Source organism: Heterodontus francisci, chromosome 22 (assembly GCF_036365525.1).
Source record: "Heterodontus francisci isolate sHetFra1 chromosome 22, sHetFra1.hap1, whole genome shotgun sequence".
In the NCBI taxonomy this organism is placed as follows: domain Eukaryota; kingdom Metazoa; phylum Chordata; class Chondrichthyes; order Heterodontiformes; family Heterodontidae; genus Heterodontus; species Heterodontus francisci.
In genome coordinates, this window is record NC_090392.1 from 82,089,923 (window position 1) to 82,112,467 (window position 22,545).

The 22,545-nt window shown below is 50.0% G+C and overlaps 1 protein-coding gene across 3 annotated transcripts in view; it reads left to right on the forward strand.

Annotated features, from left to right (window-relative positions):
* Positions 1–22,545, forward strand: part of LOC137381495 (uncharacterized) — a 189,931-nt gene that overhangs the window by 162,422 nt on the left and 4,964 nt on the right. For all 3 annotated transcript variants that reach the window (XM_068054178.1, XM_068054177.1, XM_068054179.1), the window contains one exon: positions 18,539–18,659. In XM_068054178.1, coding sequence (XP_067910279.1) covers positions 18,539–18,659 — 121 coding nt within the window. The remainder of the gene's footprint in view (positions 1–18,538; positions 18,660–22,545) is intronic.

The following is a 22,545-nucleotide window of genomic DNA, read 5'->3' on the forward strand; positions in this document are numbered from 1 at the left end:
GTACTCAGTGGGAGTGTCGAGAAGTGCACAGTGGGCTCAGTGCAAGTGTCGAGCAGTGCACAGTGTGCTCAGTGGGAGTGTCGAGCAGTGCACAGTGTACTCAGTGGCAGTGTGGAGCAGTGCACAGTATGCTCAGTGACAGTGCCAAGCAGTGCACAGTGTGCTCAGTGGGAGTGTCGAGCAGTGCACAGTGTGCTCAGTGGGAGTGTCGAGCAGTGCACAGTTTACTCAGTGGGAGTCTCGAGCAGTGCACAGTGTGCTCATTGACAGTGCCAAGCAGTGCACAGTGTACTCAGAGGGAGTGTCGAGCAGTGCACAATGTGCTCAGTGACAGTGCCAAGCAGTGCACAGTGTGCTCATTGACAGTGTCGAGCAGTGCACAGTGTGCTCAGTGACAGTGTCGAGCAGTGCACAGTGTGCTCAGTGACAGTGTCGAGCAGTGCACAGTGTACTCAGTGGGAGTGTCGAGCAGTGCACAGTGTGCTTAGTGGGAGTGTCGAGCAGTGCACAGTGTACTCCGTGGGAGTGTCGAGCAGTGCACAGTGTGCTTAGTGGGAGTGTCGAGCAGTGCACAGTGTGCTTAGTGGGAGTGTCGAGCAGTGCACAGTGTGCTCAGTGGGAGTGTCGAGCAGTGCACAGTGTACTCAGTGGCAGTGTCGAGCAGTGCACAGTGTACTCAGTGGCAGTGTTGAGCAGTGCACAGTGTACTCAGTGGCAGTGTCGAGCAGTGCACAGTGTGCTCAGTGACAGTGCCAAGCAGTGCACAGTGTACCCAGAGGGAGTGTCGAGCAGTGCACAGTGTGTCAGTGACAGTGCCAAGCAGTGCACAGTGTACCCAGAGGGAGTGTCGAGCAGTGCACAGTGTACTCAGTGGGAGTGTCGAGAAGTGCACAGTGGGCTCAGTGCGAGTGTCGAGCAGTGCACAGTGTGCTCAGTGACAGTGCCAAGCAGTGCACAGTGTACTCAGAGGGAGTGTCGAGCAGTGCACAGTGTGCTCATTGACAGTGTCGAGCAGTGCACAGTGTGCTCAGTGCGAGTGTCGAGCAGTGCACAGTGTGCTCAGTGACAGTGCCGAGCAGTGCACAGTGTACTCAGTGGGAGTGTCGAGAAGTGCACAGTGGGCTCAGTGCGAGTGTCGAGCAGTGCACAGTATGCTCAGTGGGAGTGTCGAGAAGTGCACAGTGGGCTCAGTGGGAGTGTCGAGCAGTGCACAGTATGCTCAGTGGGAGTGTCGAGCAGTGCACAGTGTACTGAGTGGGAGTGTCGAGCAGTGCACAGTGTACTCAGAGGGAGTGTCGAGCAGTGCACAGTGTACTCAGTGGGAGTGTCGAGCAGTGCACAGTGTGCTCAGTGGGAGTGTCGAGCAGTTCACAGTGTGCTCATTGACAGTGCCAAGCAGTGCACAGTGTACTCAGCGGGAGTGTCGAGCAGTGCACAGTATGCTCAGTGGGAGTGTCGAGCAGTGCACAGTGTACTCAGTGGGAGTGTCGAGCAGTGCACAGTGTACTCAGTGGCAGTGTCGAGCAGTGCACAGTGTACTCAGTGGCAGTGCCAAGCAGTGCACAGTGTACTCAGTGGGAGTGTCGAGCAGTGAACAGTGTACTCAGAGGGAGTGTAGAGCAGTGCACAGTGTACTCAGTGGGAGTGTCGAGCAGTGCACAGTGTACTCAGTGGGAGTGTCGAGCAGTGCACAGTGTGCTCAGTGACAGTGCCAAGCAGTGCACAGTGTACTCAGTGGGAGGGTCGAGCAGTGCACAGTGTACTCAGTGGGAGTGTCGAGCAGTGCACAGTGTACTCAGTGGGCGTGTCGAGCAGTGCACAGTGTACTCAGTGGGAGTGTCGAGCAGTGCACAGTGTGCTCAGTGGGAGTGTCGAGCAGTGCACAGTGTACTCAGTGGGAGTGTCGAGCAGTGCACAGTGTGCTTAGTGGGAGTGTCGAGCAGTGCACAGTGTGCTCAGTGGGAGTGTCGAGCAGTGCACAGTGTACTCAGTGGCAGTGTCGAGCAGTGCACAGTGTACTCAGTGGCAGTGTTGAGCAGTGCACAGTGTACTCAGTGGCAGTGTCGACCAGTGCACAGTGTGCTCAGTGACAGTGCCAAGCAGTGCACAGTGTACCCAGAGGGAGTGTCGAGCAGTGCACAGTGTGCTCAGTGACAGTGCCAAGCAGTGCACAGTGTACCCAGAGGGAGTGTCGAGCAGTGCACAGTGTACTCAGTGGGAGTGTCGAGAAGTGCACAGTGGGCTCAGTGCGAGTGTCGAGCAGTGCACAGTGTGCTCAGTGACAGTGCCAAGCAGTGCACAGTGTATCCAGAGGGAGTGTCGAGCAGTGCACAGTGTGCTCAGTGACAGTGCCAAGCAGTGCACAGTGTACCCAGAGGGAGTGTCGAGCAGTGCACAGTGTACTCAGTGGGAGTGTCGAGAAGTGCACAGTGGGCTCAGTGCGAGTGTCGAGCAGTGCACAGTGTGCTCAGTGACAGTGCCAAGCAGTGCACAGTGTACTCAGAGGGAGTGTCGAGCAGTGCACAGTGTGCTCATTGACAGTGTCGAGCAGTGCACAGTGTGCTCAGTGCGAGTGTCGAGCAGTGCACAGTGTGCTCAGTGACAGTGCCGAGCAGTGCACAGTGTACTCAGTGGGAGTGTCGAGAAGTGCACAGTGTACTCAGTGACAGTGCCAAGCAGTGCACAGTGTACCCAGAGGGAGTGTCGAGCAGTGCACAGTGTGCTCAGTGACAGTGCCAAGCAGTGCACAGTGTACCCAGAGGGAGTGTCGAGCAGTGCACAGTGTACTCAGTGGGAGTGTCGAGAAGTGCACAGTGGGCTCAGTGCGAGTGTCGAGCAGTGCACAGTGTGCTCAGTGACAGTGCCAAGCAGTGCACAGTGTACTCAGAGGGAGTGTCGAGCAGTGCACAGTGTGCTCATTGACAGTGTCGAGCAGTGCACAGTGTACTCAGTGGGAGTGTCGAGAAGTGCACAGTGGGCTCAGTGCAAGTGTCGAGCAGTGCACAGTGTGCTCAGTGGGAGTGTCGAGCAGTGCACAGTGTACTCAGTGGCAGTGTGGAGCAGTGCACAGTATGCTCAGTGACAGTGCCAAGCAGTGCACAGTGTGCTCAGTGGGAGTGTCGAGCAGTGCACAGTGTGCTCAGTGGGAGTGTCGAGCAGTGCACAGTTTACTCAGTGGGAGTCTCGAGCAGTGCACAGTGTGCTCATTGACAGTGCCAAGCAGTGCACAGTGTACTCAGTGACAGTGCCAAGCAGTGCACAGTGTGCTCATTGACAGTGTCGAGCAGTGCACAGTGTGCTCAGTGACAGTGTCGAGCAGTGCACAGTGTGCTCAGTGACAGTGTCGAGCAGTGCACAGTGTACTCAGAGGGAGTGTCGAGCAGTGCACAGTGTGCTCAGTGGGAGTGTTGAGCAGTGCACAGTGTGCTCAGTGACAGTGCCAAGCAGTGCACAGTGTGCTCATTGACAGTGTCGAGCAGTGCACAGTGTGCTCAGTGACAGTGTCGAGCAGTGCACAGTGTGCTCAGTGACAGTGTCGAGCAGTGCACAGTGTACTCAGTGGGAATGTCGAGCAGTGCACAGTGGACTCAGTGGCAGTGTCGAGCAGTGCACAGTGTACTCAGTGGGAGTGTCGAGCAGTGCACAGTGTACTCAGTGGGAGTGTTGAGCAGTGCACAGTGTGCTCAGTGGGAGTGTCAAGCAGTGCACAATGTGCTCAGTGACAGTGCCAAGCAGTGCACAGTGTGCTCGTTGACAGTGTCGAGCAGTGCACAGTGTGCTCAGTGACAGTGTCGAGCAGTGCACATTGTACTCAGTGGGAGTGTCGAGCAGTGCACAGTGTGCTCAGTGACAGTGTCGAGCAGTGCACAGTGTACTCAGAGGGAGTGTCGAGCAGTGCACAGTGTGCTCATTGACAGTGTCGAGCAGTGCACAGTGTGCTCAGTGCGAGTGTCGAGCAGTGCACAGTGTGCTCAGTGACAGTGCCGAGCAGTGCACAGTGTACTCAGTGGGAGTGTCGAGAAGTGCACAGTGTACTCAGTGACAGTGCCAAGCAGTGCACAGTGTACCCAGAGGGAGTGTCGAGCAGTGCACAGTGTGCTCAGTGACAGTGCCAAGCAGTGCACAGTGTACCCAGAGGGAGTGTCGAGCAGTGCACAGTGTACTCAGTGGGAGTGTCGAGAAGTGCACAGTGGGCTCAGTGCGAGTGTCGAGCAGTGCACAGTGTGCTCAGTGACAGTGCCAAGCAGTGCACAGTGTACCCAGAGGGAGTGTCGAGCAGTGCACAGTGTGCTCAGTGACAGTGCCAAGCAGTGCACAGTGTACCCAGAGGGAGTGTCGAGCAGTGCACAGTGTACTCAGTGGGAGTGTCGAGAAGTGCACAGTGGGCTCAGTGCGAGTGTCGAGCAGTGCACAGTGTGCTCAGTGACAGTGCCAAGCAGTGCACAGTGTACTCAGAGGGAGTGTCGAGCAGTGCACAGTGTGCTCATTGACAGTGTCGAGCAGTGCACAGTGTGCTCAGTGCGAGTGTCGAGCAGTGCACAGTGTGCTCAGTGACAGTGCCGAGCAGTGCACAGTGTACTCAGTGGGAGTGTCGAGAAGTGCACAGTGTACTCAGTGACAGTGCCAAGCAGTGCACAGTGTACCCAGAGGGAGTGTCGAGCAGTGCACAGTGTGCTCAGTGACAGTGCCAAGCAGTGCACAGTGTACCCAGAGGGAGTGTCGAGCAGTGCACAGTGTACTCAGTGGGAGTGTCGAGAAGTGCACAGTGGGCTCAGTGCGAGTGTCGAGCAGTGCACAGTGTGCTCAGTGACAGTGCCAAGCAGTGCACAGTGTACTCAGAGGGAGTGTCGAGCAGTGCACAGTGTGCTCATTGACAGTGTCGAGCAGTGCACAGTGTACTCAGTGGGAGTGTCGAGAAGTGCACAGTGGGCTCAGTGCGAGTGTCGAGCAGTGCACAGTGTGCTCAGTGGGAGTGTCGAGCAGTGCACAGTGTACTCAGTGGCAGTGTGGAGCAGTGCACAGTATGCTCAGTGACAGTGCCAAGCAGTGCACAGTGTGCTCAGTGGGAGTGTCGAGCAGTGCACAGTGTACTCAGTGGGAGTGTCGAGCAGTGCACAGTGTGCTCATTGACAGTGCCAAGCAGTGCGCAGTGTACTCAGAGGGAGTGTCGAGCAGTGCACAGTGTGCTCAGTGGGAGTGTCGAGCAGTGCACAGTGTGCTCAGTGGGAGTGTCAAGCAGTGCACAATGTGCTCAGTGACAGTGTCGAGCAGTGCACAGTGTACTCAGTGGGAATGTCGAGCAGTGCACAGTGGACTCAGTGACAGTGTCGAGCAGTGCACAGTGTGCTCATTGACAGTGTCGAGCAGTGCACAGTGTGCTCAGTGACAGTGTCGAGCAGTGCACAGTGTGCTCAGTGACAGTGTCGAGCAGTGCACAGTGTACTCAGTGGGAATGTCGAGCAGTGCACAGTGGACTCAGTGGCAGTGTCGAGCAGTGCACAGTGTACTCAGTGGGAGTGTCGAGCAGTGCACAGTGTACTCAGTGGGAGTGTCGAGCAGTGCACAGTGGACTCAGTGGGAGTGTCGAGCAGTGCACAGTGGACTCAGTGGCAGTGTCGAGCAGTGCACATTGTACTCAGTGGGAGTGTCGAGCAGTGCACAGTGTGCTCAGTGGGAGTGTCGAGCAGTGCACAGTGTACTCAGTGACAGTGTCGAGCAGTGCACATTGTACTCAGTGGGAGTGTCGAGCAGTGCACAGTGTACTCAGTGGGAGTGTCGAGCAGTGCACAGTGTACTCAGTGGGAGTGTCGAGCAGTGCACAGTGTACTCAGTGACAGTGTCGAGCAGTGCACATTGTACTCAGTGGCAGTGTCGAGCAGTGCACAGTGTGCTCAGTGACAGTGTCGAGCAGTGCACAGTGTACTCAGTGGGAGTGTCGAGCAGTGCACAGTGTGCTCAGTGACAGTGTCGAGCAGTGCACAGTGTACTCAGTGACAGTGTCGAGCAGTGCACATTGTACTCAGTGGCAGTGTCGAGCAGTGCACAGTGTACTCAGTGACAGTGTCGAGCAGTGCACATTGTACTCAGTGGGAGTGTCGAGCAGTGCACAGTGTACTCAGTGGGAGTGTCGAGCAGTGCACATTGTACTCAGTGGGAGTGTCGAGCAGTGCACAGTGTACTCAGTGGCAGTGTCGAGCAGTGCACAGTGTACTCAGTGGCAGTGTCGAGCAGTGCACAGTGTACTCAGTGGGAGTGTCGAGCAGTGCACAGTGTACTCAGTGGCAGTGTCGAGCAGTGCACATTGTACTCAGTGGGAGTGTCGAGCAGTGCACAGTGTACTCAGTGGGAGTGTCGAGCAGTGCACAGTGTACTCAGTGACAGTGTCGAGCAGTGCACAGTGTACTCAGTGACAGTGTCGAGCAGTGCACAGTGTACTCAGTGGCAGTGTCGAGCAGTGCACAGTGTGCTCAGTGACAGTGTCGAGCAGTGCACAGTGTACTCAGTGGGAGTGTCGAGCAGTGCACAGTGTACTCAGTGACAGTGTCGAGCAGTGCACATTGTACTCAGTGGCAGTGTCGAGCAGTGCACAGTGTGCTCAGTGACAGTGTCGAGCAGTGCACAGTGTACTCAGTGGGAGTGTCGAGCAGTGCACAGTGTACTCAGTGGCAGTGTCGAGCAGTGCACAGTGTGCTCAGTGACAGTGTCGAGCAGTGCACAGTGTACTCAGTGGGAGTGTCGAGCAGTGCACAGTGTACTCAGTGACAGTGTCGAGCAGTGCACAGTGTACTCAGTGGCAGTGTCGAGCAGTGCACAGTGTACTCAGTGGCAGTGTCGAGCAGTGCACAGTGTACTCAGTGACAGTGTCGAGCAGTGCACAGTGTACTCAGTGGGAGTGTCGAGCAGTGCACAGTGTACTCAGTGGGAGTGTCGAGCAGTGCACAGTGTACTCAGTGGGAGTGTCGAGCAGTGCACAGTGTACTCAGTGGGAGTGTCGAGCAGTGCACAGTGTACTCAGTGGGAGTGTCGAGCAGTGCGCAGTGTACTCAGTGACAGTGCCAAGCAGTGCACAGTGTACTCAGTGGGAGTGTCGAGCAGTGCACAGTGGACTCAGTGGCAGTGTCGAGCAGTGCACATTGTACTCAGTGGCAGTGTCGAGCAGTGCACAGTGTGCTCAGTGACAGTGTCGAGCAGTGCACAGTGTACTCAGTGGCAGTGTCGAGCAGTGCACAGTGTACTCAGTGACAGTGTCGAGCAGTGCACAGTGTACTCAGTGGGAGTGTCGAGCAGTGCACAGTGTACTCAGTGGGAGTGTCGAGCAGTGCACAGTGTACTCAGTGGGAGTGTCGAGCAGTGCACAGTGTGCTTAGTGGGAGTGTCGAGCAGTGCACAGTGTACTCAGTGGGAGTGTCGAGCAGTGCACAGTGTACTCAGTGGGAGTGTCGAGCAGTGCACATTGTACTCAGTGGCAGTGTCGAGCAGTGCACAGTGTACTCAGTGGGAGTGTCGAGCAGTGCACAGTGTGCTCAGTGGGAGTGTCGAGCAGTGCACAGTGTACTCAGTGGGAGTGTCGAGCAGTGCACAGTGTACTCAGTGGGAGTGTCGAGCAGTGCACAGTGTACTCAGTGGGAGTGTCGAGCAGTGCACAGTGTACTCAGTGGGAGTGTCGAGCAGTGCACAGTGGACTCAGTGGGAGTGTCGAGCAGTGCACATTGTACTCAGTGGCAGTGTCGAGCAGTGCACAGTGTACTCAGTGGGAGTGTCGAGCAGTGCACAGTGTACTCAGTGGGAGTGTCGAGCAGTGCACAGTGTACTCAGTGGGAGTGTCGAGCAGTGCACAGTGTACTCAGTGGGAGTGTCGAGCAGTGCACAGTGTACTCAGTGACAGTGTCGAGCAGTGCACATTGTACTCAGTGGCAGTGTCGAGCAGTGCACAGTGTACTCAGTGGGAGTGTCGAGCAGTGCACAGTGTGCTCAGTGGGAGTGTCGAGCAGTGCACAGTGTACTCAGTGGGAGTGTCGAGCAGTGCACAGTGTGCTCAGTGGGAGTGTCGAGCAGTGCACATTGTACTCAGTGGCAGTGTCGAGCAGTGCACAGTGTACTCAGTGGGAGTGTCGAGCAGTGCACAGTGTGCTCAGTGGGAGTGTCGAGCAGTGCACATTGTACTCAGTGGGAGTGTCGAGCAGTGCACAGTGTGCTCAGTGGGAGTGTCGAGCAGTGCACAGTGTACTCAGTGGGAGTGTCGAGCAGTGCACAGTGTGCTCATTGACAGTGTCGAGCAGTGCACATTGTACTCAGTGGGAGTGTCGAGCAGTGCACAGTGTGCTGGGAATTCCAAATATGAATGCAGGGATGTCTATGCTTTGGTTGTTGAGGCCACAGTTCCGTGGTTGCTTGCAGGCCATTTCTATAAAGATTAAATGACTATTGCCAAGAAATTAATTTACATATAATTCCAACTTCTCAAACCTGCAGACCCACAAAGTTGAACCAGACAAACCTTTGAGTGAGAGCAATTGATAATGTAACAGTTTCTATGCCTTCCAGACTCTCAAAACACTTAACAAAAAATGGATGAAGTTTGAACACAAGAAAATAGGAGCAGGAGTAGAACATTCAGCTCATCGAGCATGCTCCACAATTCAATATGATCATAGCTGATCTTGGGCTTCAATTCCACTTTCCTGCCCACTCCCCATATCCCTTGATTCCCTGCGAGACCAAAATTGTGTCTATCCCAGCCTTCAATGTATTCAGTGATGGAGCATCCACAACCCTCTGGGGATAGAGAATTCTAAAGATTCACAACTCTTGCAGTAATTTCTCCTCATCTCAGTCCTGAATGACTGACCCCCTATCCTGAGACTGTGTCCCCGTGTTCTAGATTCCCTGACCAGTGGGAACAATCTCTCAGCTTCTACCCTATCAAACCCTTTCAGAGTCTTGTATGTCTCAATTAGATCGCCTCTCATTCTTCTAAACTCCAGAGAATATAGGCCCAATTTACTCAGCTTATCATAGAACAAGCCCCCTCATCCCAGGGACCAATTTAGTAAATCTTCACTGCACTGCCTTCAGTGCAAGAATATCCTTTCTTAAATGTGGAGACCAAAACTGCACACAGTATTCCAGGTGCGGTCTCACCAAAGCCCTATGCAATTTTATTAAGACTTCTTTATTCCTGTACTCCAATCCCTTGCAATAAAGGCCAACATGCCATTTGCCTTCCTAATAGCCTGCTGCACCCGTATGTTAACTTTGTGCGTTCCTTTTACGAGTACCCCCAAGTCTCTCTGGACATCAACACTTAACCAATTTCACAGCTTTTTACAAAATATTCTGTTATTCTATTTTTACAACCAAAGTGAACAACTTCACACTTCCCTACATTATACTCCATTTGCCATCTTGTTGCCCATTCACTTAACCTGTCTATATCTCTTTGCAGCCTCTCTACATCCTCCCCGCAGCTTACCTTTCCACCGAGCTTTGTGTCATCAGCAATCTTAGATACATTACTCTCTGTCTCTTCATCCAAGTCATAGGTGGTAGGGGACAGGTGGGGATGTGGTAGGACTATGGGATTAGTGTAGGATTAGTATAAATTGATCTCACCAAAGCCTTTGACCTCGTCAGCAGACGTGGTCTCTTCAGACTACTAGAAAAGATTGGATGCCCACCAAAGCTACTAAGTATCATCACCTCATTCCATGACAATATGAAAGGCACAATTCAACATGGTGGCTCCTCATCAGAGCCCTTTCCTATCCTGAGTGGCGTGAAACAGGGCTGTGTTCTCGCACCCACACTGTTTGGGATTTTCTTCTCCCTGCTGCTTTCACAGCGTTCAAGTCCTCTGAAGAAGGAATTTTCCTCCACACAAGATCAGGGGGCAGGTTGTTCAACCTTGCCCGTCTAAGAGCGAAGTCCAAAGTACGGAAAGTCCTCATCAGAGAACTCCTCTTTGCTGACGATGCTGCTTTAACATCTCACACTGAAGAGTGCCTGCAGAGTCTCATCGACAAGTTTGTGGCTGCCTGCAATGAATTTGGCCTAACCATCAGCCTCAAGAAAACGAACATCATGGGGCAGGACGTCAGAAATGCTCCATCCATCAATATTGGCGACCACGCTCTGGAAGTGGTTCAAGAGTTTACCTACCTAGGCTCAACTATCACCAGTAACCTGTCTCTAGATGCAGAAATCAACAAGTGCATGGGAAAGGCTTCCACTGCTATGTCCAGACTGGCCAAGAGAGTGTGGGAAAATGGCGCACTGACACGGAACACAAAAGTCCGAGTGTATCAGGCCTGTGTCCTCAGTACCTTGCTCTATGGCAGCGAGGCCTGGACAACGTACGTCAGCCAAGAGCGACGTCTCAATTCATTCCATCTTCGCTGCCTCCGGAGAATACTTGGCATCAGGTGGCAGGACTATATCTCCAACACAGAAGTCCTCGAGGCGGCCAACATCCCCAGCCTGTACACACTACTGAGTCAGCGGCGCTTGAGATGGCTTGGCCATGTGAGCCGCATGGAAGATGGCAGGATCCCCAAAGACACATTGTACAGCGAGCTCGCCACTGTTATCAGACCCACCGGCCGTCCATGTCTCCGCTTTAAAGACGTCTGCAAACGCGACATGAAATCCTGTGACATTGATCACAAGTCGTGGGAGTCAGTTGCCAGCGTTCACCAGAGCTGGCGGGCAGCCATAAAGATGGGGCTAAAGTGTGGCGAGTCGAAGAGACTTAGTAGTTGGCAGGAAAAAAGACAGAGGCGCAAGGGGAGAGCCAACTGTGTAACAGCCCCGACAAACAAATTTCTCTGCAGCACCTGTGGAAGAGCCTGTCACTCTAGAATTGGCCTTTATAGCCACTCCAGGCGCTGCTTCACAAACCACTGACCACCTCCAGGCGCGTATCCATTGTCTCTCGAGATAAGGAGGCCAAAGAAGGAAATGGATGGTTGATGGTCGGCACAGACTTGGTGGGCCAAAGGGCCTGTTTCAGTGCTGTATCAATAAATAAATAAATTATTATAGTGTATTTTGAAGTATAGTCACTGTTGTTGTGTCGGAAACATGGCAGCCAATTTGCAAACAACAAGACCCCACAATCAGGTACAGAAATGAATCACCAGTTAATCTACTGTTGGAAGGAAGAATGTTGACCAGGGCAGCAGGTGCACTCTCTTCCTCACGTAGTGCAATTGAATCTGTTATGTTTACCTCAACAAGCAGACAGGGCTTTAGTTTAATGTCTCATTCAAAAGTCAGCACCTCTGACAGTGCTGCACTCCTTCAGTGGCTCAACTAAAGGATTGTGCTACCAAGTGTATAAACACTCCAAACCAGATTGATGATTGTCCTGATCCTTTATATACGCAGTAACCACTCAAACACATTGACCAAGCCGCAGAGACTAGTTGTCCCTGTTTATCTGAATGAAAGCAAGGTGATGTCAGTGACAGTTTCACCCTGGTGCTCCAGTCCCAAGCTTGTGATTGCACAGTCACTAATGAAGCTAATCACGCCCAACTCGATCATTTTAACAAATGCCGTTCACTTTTCTGAGAGTCGATTAGTTTTTGTGCATTTTCCTGTCTCCTCCCTTGTGGCTGACTCCAGTTGAAGTAAATTGCCCTGGGCAGCCCACCCTGCAATGTAGCGGCTACAAGGAGCACTTGATAACACCCTAACTACTGCTCCCCAGTCACATTAGCAACTCACAGTGGACAGAAGCCAGGTACAAACTAGTGTCACTGATCCAGGCCACAGGACAGCTATTGTGCTGGGGGTATTTGAGGAAGTACTCCCAGTTTTTGGAACACTGTTTTCTTCATTTGACTTTAGTTGTCTGTCTTCTCCAAGCTTATTGCAAACACTGCAGGTGTTGTGTGGCTAATGAGACACTCCAAACATAACTCTCCCCTCTGATATTGGTACTGCCTCCTCTGGTCAGCACCCCTGACTCTGACAGAGCCATGATGGTGCACTCAACACATGCCCATTTCTGTACACTGACAGTGCATGTTTATGCACTAATAGTCAAAGCCACTCTGAGGGTCAGTAATGAGGGAGTGCTGCACTATCGGAGGGTCAGTACTGAGGCGCTGCACTGTCGGAGGGTCAGTAATGAGGCGCGGCACTATCGGAGGGTCAGTACTGAGGGAGTGCCGCACTGTCAGAGGGTCAGTACTGAGGGAGTGCCGCACTGTCAGAGGGTCAGTACTGAGGGAGTGCCGCACTGTCAGAGGTGTTGCCTTTTGGATGAGATATTGAACTGAGGCCACGTCCACCCTCTGAGGTGGGTATAAATGATTCCATGGACATATTTTGAAGAAAAGCAGAGTTCTCCTTGATGTTCTGGAAAATAAGTATCCCTCAGATAAAATTCCTAAATCATATTATTTGGTCATTATCACATTGTTGTTAGTGGGCTCTTGCTGTGCACAAATTGGCTGCTGTGTTTCCCGCATTACAACAGTGATTATTCTTCAAAAAGTACTTCATTGGCTGTGAAGCACTTTGGGATATTCTAGGCCTTGAAAGGCGCTATGGAAATGCAGGCCTTTTTTGTGCGACTCGCAGTTTTCGTAAAAATCTGTTCAAAATATTTTCTGCCAACCAAGATCAAGAAATATGGCTCTGCAGAAACCGCCATAATGCACATGGTGAGTGACTCACACATTCCCAACTGTGGTAACTTCATATCTTTTGAATACACCTACCTGCGAAAATGTTATTTTTTTATTTTTTCATGGGATGTGTGCGTCGCTGGCAAGGCCAGCATTTGTTGCCCATCCCTAATTGCCTTTGAGAACTGAGTAACTTGCTGGGACATTTCAGAGGGCAGTTAAAAGTCAACCACATTGCTGTGGTTCTGGAGTCGCAAATAGGCCAGAGCAGCTAAGGACAGCAGATTTCCTTCCCTAAAGGACATCAATGAACCAGATAGGTTTTTACGACAATCGATGATAGTTTCATGGCACCATTACTGAGACACAGCATCACAGTGAGAACAAGGAGCTCAGCTTTAAATGATTCGTTGCTCACAATCTTCCCGGCATAATTGCTGGGTCAAAATCCCGGAACTCCCTCCATGTCGGCAGTTTTGGTGTACCTACACCACACTGACTGCAGTGGTTCAAGAAGGCAGCTCACCACCACCTTCTCAAGGGCAATTAGGGATGGGCAATAAATGCTGGCCTGGCCAGCGACGCTCGTATTCTGGGAATGAATAAAAACTGAAACTGAGAGCTGTTTGTTTATAATTAAGTTGGCAAGGTTCTGATGAAGGTGTTGATGAAGAGTGGGGTTGAGGAGGTTGCGGTTACGATCGGAATTTGCCCTCTCTGGAGTTGGAGCCATGTTTGAGGAAGCACATCGCTGTTCAGAGTGACAGAGTTGGTGGAAGTTCCACATTTTCTCAGCATCAGGGAAAGTCCATGAACAGCGCACGAACAGGCCAGCTCCTTATCAGCTGCTGATAAGATTCCCTCATATAGAGCGAGAGCCTGTGGGGCTGAGACACTGAGTTTCAGGAGGGGCAGAGCAGAGGCAGGTGAGAGAAACACTGAATGTAGCAGCTATAACTCACACTGTTACAGTCCAGGAAACACACAGGGCTTACAATTTTTTGTAATCGTTCATGACACGTGGGTTTTGCAGGCAATTCCAGCATTTATTGCCCATCCCTAATTGCCCTTCAGAAGGTAGAGGTGAGCCTGCCCTCAGGGTTTACTCACTACCTGTTTAGCAGGGATATTTACAGTGAATGTTTTAACAGGTTGGGAGAGTGTAATCGTTCCATTTGAAGCTTAGTAGATACATGAATAATTAAAGGAGGACTGAGTTTATGAATAATTTTGTTTGTGGGGAAGTGGGAGCTTCCATGTCACATCATCCAGTTAGACATTTCAACATTATTTATGTTATCACCTCATAGCCTTAAAGACTAATGGGAAAGCTGATGACACTGCCCCTTTAACAAACTGATGGGGCTGGAGCAGGGATTACAGAGATCTTCCCCTGTACAAGGAACTGCCCTTGTTAGTGCCTGGTGACAATAACAGGCTTTAGAATTAAGGGATGATATTTTTGAGCAGTTCTGCTGTGCGGGGTCAGTACATGGAGAACTTTTCAAATTATATTCTACAACATGGGAAAGGGTTTGGGGTCTATTGGGATTCTGTACAATAGGAATGAATGGGAAGGGATTTGATCCATTGGGATTGTGTACAGTGGGATGAATGGGAAGGGATTTGATCCATTGGGATTGTGTACAATGGGATGAATGAAAAGGGAGTTTGATCCATTTGGATTGTGTACAATGGGAGTGACTGGGAAGGGGCTGATCTGTTGGGATTCTGTACAATGGGAATGAATGGGATGGGATTTTGTCCTTTGGGATCGGGAATTCATAGAACTAGGGTGTACTCTCTACAAGCTTTACTTATTGTGTACTCCCTTCCAGCTGTACCAGTTGCCTGAATACCCCTACAGCAGAGTTCCGATGAAAGGTCACAGACCTGAAACATTAACTCTGTCTCTCTCTCGACAGATGCTGCCAGACCTGCTGAGTATTTCCAGCACTTTCTGTTTTTTTTCAGATTTCCAATATCCGCAGTATTTTGCTTTTCTTACCCCTACCAGCAGACAGGTTTCATAGAGGTTTAACCCCTTTAATGCCCAAGCATTGCACAAAATGTACAAAATATGATATACATAAATAACTTTAACACTAGCTTAATAGTACTACCCACGATTAATGTGGGAGATGAGGTTGTGTGTTGGAGAATAGGCACATCATGTTTGGAATGATAGGTGATACTTTGAGTCATGAGTTGTTTCCTAAACATTGGCTCCAGTCTCCCTCTAACCTCCTCTGCATGTTCACCAGTCGCTGCTCCTTTAAAAATCTAATCAAAACTATGTTTTTCGCCATCCTTACGAATCTATGCTTCAATAGCTCGCTTTCCCTTTCCTGCCAGCGACCAGTTGTGAAGCTCCTTGGGATGTTTTTCTTAATGTTAAGGCTGCCATACGTATGCAAGCTTTTTGTTTGAATTTGCTATTCAGGCTTTTGTGTTGGCACATAAATCAGTCGAACATTTTTTCCATCAAGACAATGCCATCATGCATATATTTATATAAAATGTAAATGGTATATTTAATTAATGGAGTGTTAAATAGTGTGCAGATTTTCTGATTGTGAGATGTTGAGACTTTTTTATTAAAAGTATGGAAACTCTGAATTTCTGAACTAATCAGTGATGTTTTCAGCAGACTCTCCTGCCCTGCATCATATGGAACTGGGAACTATCCAGCCTTGCCATCGCAGACTCCTCTTGGGGTATAGAGACTCATCACCACTGTGGGTGGCTTTTTCTTCCCTGGAGCCACCTCGGAGACATGGGCCTCCCCTGGAGTTCATGGTTAGTGGTTGAGGTCAGTGGTCTGAAGCCGTCAATCCCCTGGCTTCTCAACTCCCACTGGGAGTGCCCTGCTCTCAGGAAACTGCTTGCAGTGGGAGGCTTCTCTCATTTCTCCAGGCAAAAGGCCAAGTCAGTGCTGGTGATGGTCTCCTCCTCCCAGACAGTGCACGGCTCCAGTTGACCCTACCGGCTCCAAATAGTTTGGAAGAGGACAAGTCCTCCAGGGTGACCTCAACCCACATGAGGAAGCTCAGAAAGTGAGCTGAGAAGGTGCTGGTGACCAAAAGCCCAAGACTTGTCCTCCTGGGACAAAGCCACCACCCCGTCCCTGGGCCATGCTGCATTTTAGATTTAGATTTAGAGATACAGCACTGAAACAGGCCCTTCGGCCCACCGAGTCTGTGCCGACCATTAACCACCCATTGATACTAATCCTACACTAATCCCATATTCCTACCACATCCTCACCTGTCCCTATATTCCCCTACCACCTACCTGTACTAGGGGCAATTTATAATGGCCAATTTACCGATCAACCTGCAAGTCTTTTGGCTGTGGGAGGAAACCGGAGCACCCGGAGAAAACCCACACAGACACAGGGAGAACTTGCAAACTCCACACAGGCAGTACCCAGAATTGAACCTGGGTTGCTGGAGCTGTGAGGCTGCGGTGCTAACCACTGCACCACTGTGCCGCCCTATGTCCTTGTATTGGGGAAAAATACAAAAAGGATAGCAAATATTCACCCGGAAATACCCTAACTTTTTGTTTCTTTACACACATATTCAATGAACAATTAATGAATTAAAAAACAAATGAGGAAATAAAATCTCATTGCTTGCATTAAACCTAAATCCACCAAAAGACAATTTCTGCCTGGTATCCCCTCCACACCCCCCCCCCCCACCCCCAGGAATGTCTCATATACCCCCAACTGAACACATACCACCGTTTGGGTACCCCTGCTCCACATGGAATACAGAATTCCAACACTCGGTTAACTGTTTCCCTCCAGCGATTTATATTACTGACACTTTCCTTATTCTGAATGATGATTGAGTAATGCTGAAAGGACAAAATATTCTCATTAACAGAGTCAAGAATATAAAGTAGTGAATGAGTAACTTTCCTCCAAACAAATAGAGGAATAAATCATTGTAGTTTTGGAAGTTAAATATGAGTCAGGCCCCAGCTTTTCAGTCTCTTCCAGAGATTGACTGAGTTTCAACCATCGACCATGTTTCTCAAGGCAACAGTTGTGATTTCAGTCGTCCTCACAGTCTCAGGTTGGTGTGCCCACACCCAGTTCTGGTCATTCGATGTGATTCCTGTGGCTAATGTGGGGGGGGGGGTGGGGTTTGCCCTTCACTGAGAATCATTAGAAGCAGAATTGTAAACCCCACCCTGACCCCATCACCCAAACCCCACCCTGACCCCATCACCCAAACCCCACCCTGTGCCATCACCCAAACCGCACCCTGACCCCATCACCCAAACCTCACCCTGACCCACTCACCCAAACCCCACCCTGACCCCATCAAACAAACCTCACCCTGACCCACTCACCCAAACCTCACCCTGACCCCATCACCCAAACCCCACCCTGACCCCATCACCCAAACCTCACCCTGACCCCATCACCCAACCCCCACCCTGACCCCATCACCCAAACCCCACCCTGACCCCATCACCCCACCCTGACCCCATCACCCAAACCTCACCCTGACCCCATCACCCCACCCTGACCCCATCACCCAAACCTCACCCTGACCCCATCACTCAAACCTCACCCTGACCCCATCACCCAAACCCCACCCTGACCCCATCACCCAAACCCCACCCTGACCCCATCACCCAAACCTCACCCTGACCCCATCACCCAAACCTCACACTGACCCCATCACCCAACCTCACCCTGACCCCATCACCCAAACCTCACCCTGACCCCATCACCAAACCCCACCCTAACCCCATCACCCAAACCTCACCCTGACCCCATCACCAAACCCCACCCTAACCCCATCACCCAAACCTCACACTGACCTCATCACCCAACCTCACCCTGACCCCATCACCAAACCCCACCCTGACCCCATCACCCAAACCTCACCCTGACCCCATCACCCAAACCTCACCCTGACCCCATCACCCAAACCTCACCCTGACCCCATCACCCAACCTCACCCTGACCCCATCACCCAAACCTCACCCTGACCCCATCACCCAAACCCCATCCTGCCCCCATCACCCTGCTCCCATTGCACTTTTCCCATCACATAGTGTGTAACGGGTGAGTGTGTAACAGACAAGTATGCAGAGGGCAGGCCTATAACTGGAGGGTGTGTAATGTTTGGTTATGTAAGGGGCGTTTTCTTAACAGGGTGTATGTAAGAGGCGGGTGTGTAATGGGGTGTGTGTCAGGGTTGTGTGTTACAGGAGTATGCATGTAATGGGTAAGTGTGTTACAGGCATATGTGTAACTGTGTGTGGAAGGGTGGGCGTGTAATGGTTCGGTATGTGGCAGGGTGTGTAATGGGTCGGTGTGTGTAAGGGTTGGTGTGTAACGGGGGTATGTGTAAGGTTGGGTGTGTATTGGGCAGGTGTGTAATGGGTCAGTGTATAATGGGTCAGTGTGTGACAGGGTGTGTAATGGGTTGGTGTGTAACGGGTTTGTGTAAGGGTGGGTGTGTGATGGGGGTGTGTGTAATGGGTCGGTGTGTAATGGGTCAGTGTGTGACAGGGGTGTGTGATGGGCAGGTGTGTAATGGCTCGGTGTGTGTAAGGGATGGCTGGTGTGATTCAGCCAGTTTAGTAAGGTGCTACACTTTTGTGCTGGTACAAGTTGCCACTCCTAGTCAGGGAATGCAGACATTTTTGTCAGTTTCACTGGGAGCAGTGATGGTGTGATTTCCGGAGACTATGAAAATCAAGGAAATTATACTGGAAATACAGCAGCTGGTGCAAAGACCTTGGTTCTATGAAGTCAACAGGACCAATCCTGAAAGAATAATCTCAGATCATCACAAGCTGCTACTTTGAGAAATGAATAGTAGATTCATTGAATGTGTTTCCACTCTGATCCTTTTGCTTCTTTCCTCCTATAGGCTCCCGGGCAGGGATCAATGGAGAATGGGTTGGAGATGGTTCCAGGAATTACATCAGGCAATTAAACAACAATGCCCCGGGAAGCGTAGATCAAAGCTCAGAAATCGCTCAACGATTCAAGTGAGTAGCGGGTGTGAGGTGTCACCGTCAGTATAGCTCAGGTTCCTTGGGCACAGCAAGAAAGGACAGCCCAGTAAAAATCCTGAATGACAAAGGTTCACTAAAAATTTTGCCACTTTATTCCCAACACCATTGGGCTGAGATCGACATGAGTTGATGGGATTTTGTCAAATGCTTGAACTGAATTGGGGTAATGGGTGGTGAATGGAAGGTGAGGAGCTACAAGAGCACCGTCAGCTCAATGGTCAGTTAGTGGACAGTCAGCTGTCAGTCAACAGGAAGCCAGGGGACAGTCAGTGATCAGTCAGCAATCAGCCAGGGATAAGGGCAAGTCATGTTTTACTTGCTGGCCTTTTTTGAGGAGGTAACAGAGAGGGTTGATGAGGGCAATGCTGTTGATGTGGTGTACATGGACTTCCAAAATGTGTTTGATACAGTGCCACACAACAAACTTGTGAGCAAACTTGTAGCTCATGGAATAAAAGGGACAGTAGCAACATGGATATGAAATTGGCTGAGTGACAGGAACCAAAGAGTAGTGGTTAATGGATGTTTTTCAGGCTGGAGGAAGATTTGTAGTGGAGTTCCCCAGTAATCAGTGTTGGGACCCTTACTTTTCCTGATATGTATTAATGACCTAGACCTCGGTGTTAAGGGGCACAATTTGAATGTTTGCGGCTGAACTGTTAGGAGGACAGTGTAGAACTTCAAAAGGACATAGACAAGTTGGTGGGATGGGCAGACGGGTGGCAGATGAAGTTCCAAAGCGGAGAAATGTGAAGTGATTCATTTTGGTAGGAAGAACATTTTTTTTTATTCGTTCATGGGATGTGGGCATTATTGGCCAGGCCAGCATTTATTGCCCATCCCTAATTGCCCTTGAGAAGGTGGCAGTGAGCTGCCTTCTTGAACCGCTGCAGTCCTTGTGGGGTAGGTACACCAACAGTGCTGTTAGGAAGGGAGTTCCAGGATTTTGACCCAGAGACAGTGAAGGAACGGCGATATAGTTCCAAGTCAGGATGGTGTGTGACTTGGAGGGGAACTTGCAGGTGGTGGTGTTCCCATGTATTTGCTGCCCTTGTCCTTCTAGTTTGTAGAGGTTGCAGGTTTGGAAGGTGCTGTCTAAGGAGCCTTGGTGCGTTGCTGCAGTGCATCTTGTAGATGGTACACACTGCTGCCACTGTGTGTCGGTGGTGGAGGGAGTGAATGTTTGTGGATGGGGTGCCAATCAAGCGGGCTGCTTTGTCCTGGATGGTGTCGAGCTTCTTGAGTGTTGTTGGAGCTCCACCCTTCCAGGCAAGTGGAGAGTATTCCATCACACTCCGGACTTGTGCCTTGTCGATGGTGGGCTTACAAAAATGCAAACCACAGCACAGATCCGGCCGAATGGGATCGATGCAAAGACCAGCAAAGGGTCACAAAGCAGCTTATTAGAGCTACTAAAAGGGATTATGAAAGGAAACGTGCAAGGGACATCAAAATCAATAAGAAGAAACTTTATAATTACATAAAGGGAAAACGGGTGGTCAAGAGCAATGTAGGCCCACTAAAAACTGAAACTGGAGATATGGTCATTGATAATGGGGAAATGGCAGACATGTTGAACAATTACTTTGCCTCAGTATTTACAGTTGAAAAGGAGGATAACTTGCCGGAAGTCCCGAAAAAATTAATAGCCGATAGGGGACAGGGACTTAATACAATTAACGTAAGTAAATCATCAGTAACAAGGAAATTAATGAAACTAAAGAGTGAGAAATCCCCAGGACCTGACTGTTTCCATCCGAGGGTGTTAAAGGAAGTAGGGGAGCACATTGTAGATGCCCTAACTATAGTCTTTCAGAGTTCCCTAGATTCAGGAATGGTCCCTCTGGATTGGAAAGTTGCACACGTCACTCCACTTTTTAAGAAGGGTGAAAGGAGGAAACAAGGAAATTACAGACCAGTTAGCCTGACATCTGTGTTGGGCAAGTTGCTGGAGTCTATAATCAAGGATAGGGTGACTGAACACCTAGAAAAATTTCAGTTAATCAGGGACAGCCAGCATGGATTCATGACGGGAAGGTCATGCCTGACAAATCTCATTGAATTTTTTGAAGAGGTGACTAAGGTAGTGGACAGGGGAATGTCTATGGACGTTATTTATATGGACGTCCAGAAGGCATTTGATAAAGTCCCACATAAGAGACTATTAACTAAGGTAGAAGCCCATGGAGTTGAGGGCAAATTATTGACATGGTTAAGAAGTTGGTTGAGTGGTAGGTGACAGAGAGTGGGGATAATGGGTAAGTACTCTGATTGGCAGGATGTAACTAGTGGTGTCCCGCAGGGATCTGTGTTGGGGCCTCAATTATTCACATTATTCATTAACGACTTGGATGATGGCATAGTAAGTCACATATCCAAATTTGCTGATGATATAAAGTTAGGCGGCATTGTAGACAGTCTAGATGACAGCATAAAATTACAAGGAGATATTGACAGACTAGGTGAGTGGGTAAAACTGTGGCAGATGGATTTCAATGTGGGCAAGTGTGAAGTTATCCATTTTGGACCAAAAAAGGATAGAGCAGGGCACTTTCCAAATGGGAAGAGGTTAAGTACAGTGGATGTCCAAAGAGACTTGGGGGTTCAGGTGCCACAGGCAAGTGCAGAAAATAATCAAAAAGGCTAATGAATGCTAGCCTTTATATCTAGAGGATTGGAGTATAAAGACACAGAGGTTATGCTGCAGCTGTACAAAACCCTGGTTAGACCCCACTTGGAGTACTGTGAGCAGTTTTGGGCACCACACCTTAGGAAGGATATATTGGCCTTGGAGGGAGTGCAACGTAGGTTTACAAGATTGATACCTGGACTACAGGGGTTAAGTTACGAGGAGAGATTACACAAATTACGCCTGTTTTCGCTAGAATTTAGAAGGTTAAGGGGTGATCTGATCGAAGTCTTCAAGATATTGACAGGAAAAGACAGGCTAGATGAAGATAAACTATTTCCACTGGTTGGAGATTCTAAAACTAGGGGGCATAGTCTAAAAATTAGGACCAGACCATTCAGGAGAGATGTTAGGAAGCACTTCTTCACGCAAAGGGTGGTAGAGGTTTGGAACTCCCTCCCACAAACAGCAGTTGAAGCGAGAACAGTTGTTAATTTTAAATCTGAGATAGATTTTTGTTAAGCAAAGATATTAAGGGATATGGGCCAAAGGCAGGTATATGGAGTTAGGCCGCAGATCAGCCATGATCTCATTGAATGGCGGGACAGGCTCGAGGGGCTGAATGGCCTACTCTTGTTCCTATCTTCCTATGTTCCTCTGACAGGCTTTGAGGAATCAGGAGGTGGGTTACTCGCTGTAGGATTCCTGGCCTCTGACCTGCTCTTGTAGCCACGGTATTTATATGGCTACTCCAGTTCAGTTTCTGGTCAATGGTAGCCCCTAGGATGTTGATAGTGGGCGCTTCAGCGATGGTAATGCCATTGAATATCAAGGGGAGATGGTTAGATTCTCTCTTGTTAGAGATGGTCATTGGCTGGCACTTGTGTGGCGCAAATGTTACTTGCCAATTATCAGCCCAAGCCTGAATATTGTCCAGGTCTTGCTGCATTTCTACACGGACTGCTTCAGTATTTGAGGAGTTGCAAATGGTGCTGAACATTGTGCAATCATCAGCGAACATCCCCACTCTGATCTTATGATTATGACATGGAGAGACGATATAAAATAAAGGGTACAATTCTCAAGGGGGTGCAGGAGCAGAGGGACCTGGGGCCATATGTGCATAAGTCATTGAAGATGGCAAGGCAGGTTGAGAGAGCGGTTAATAAAGCATATAGTATCCTGGGCTATTTATTAATTGTTCAACCTTGCTCGTCTAAGAGCGAAGTC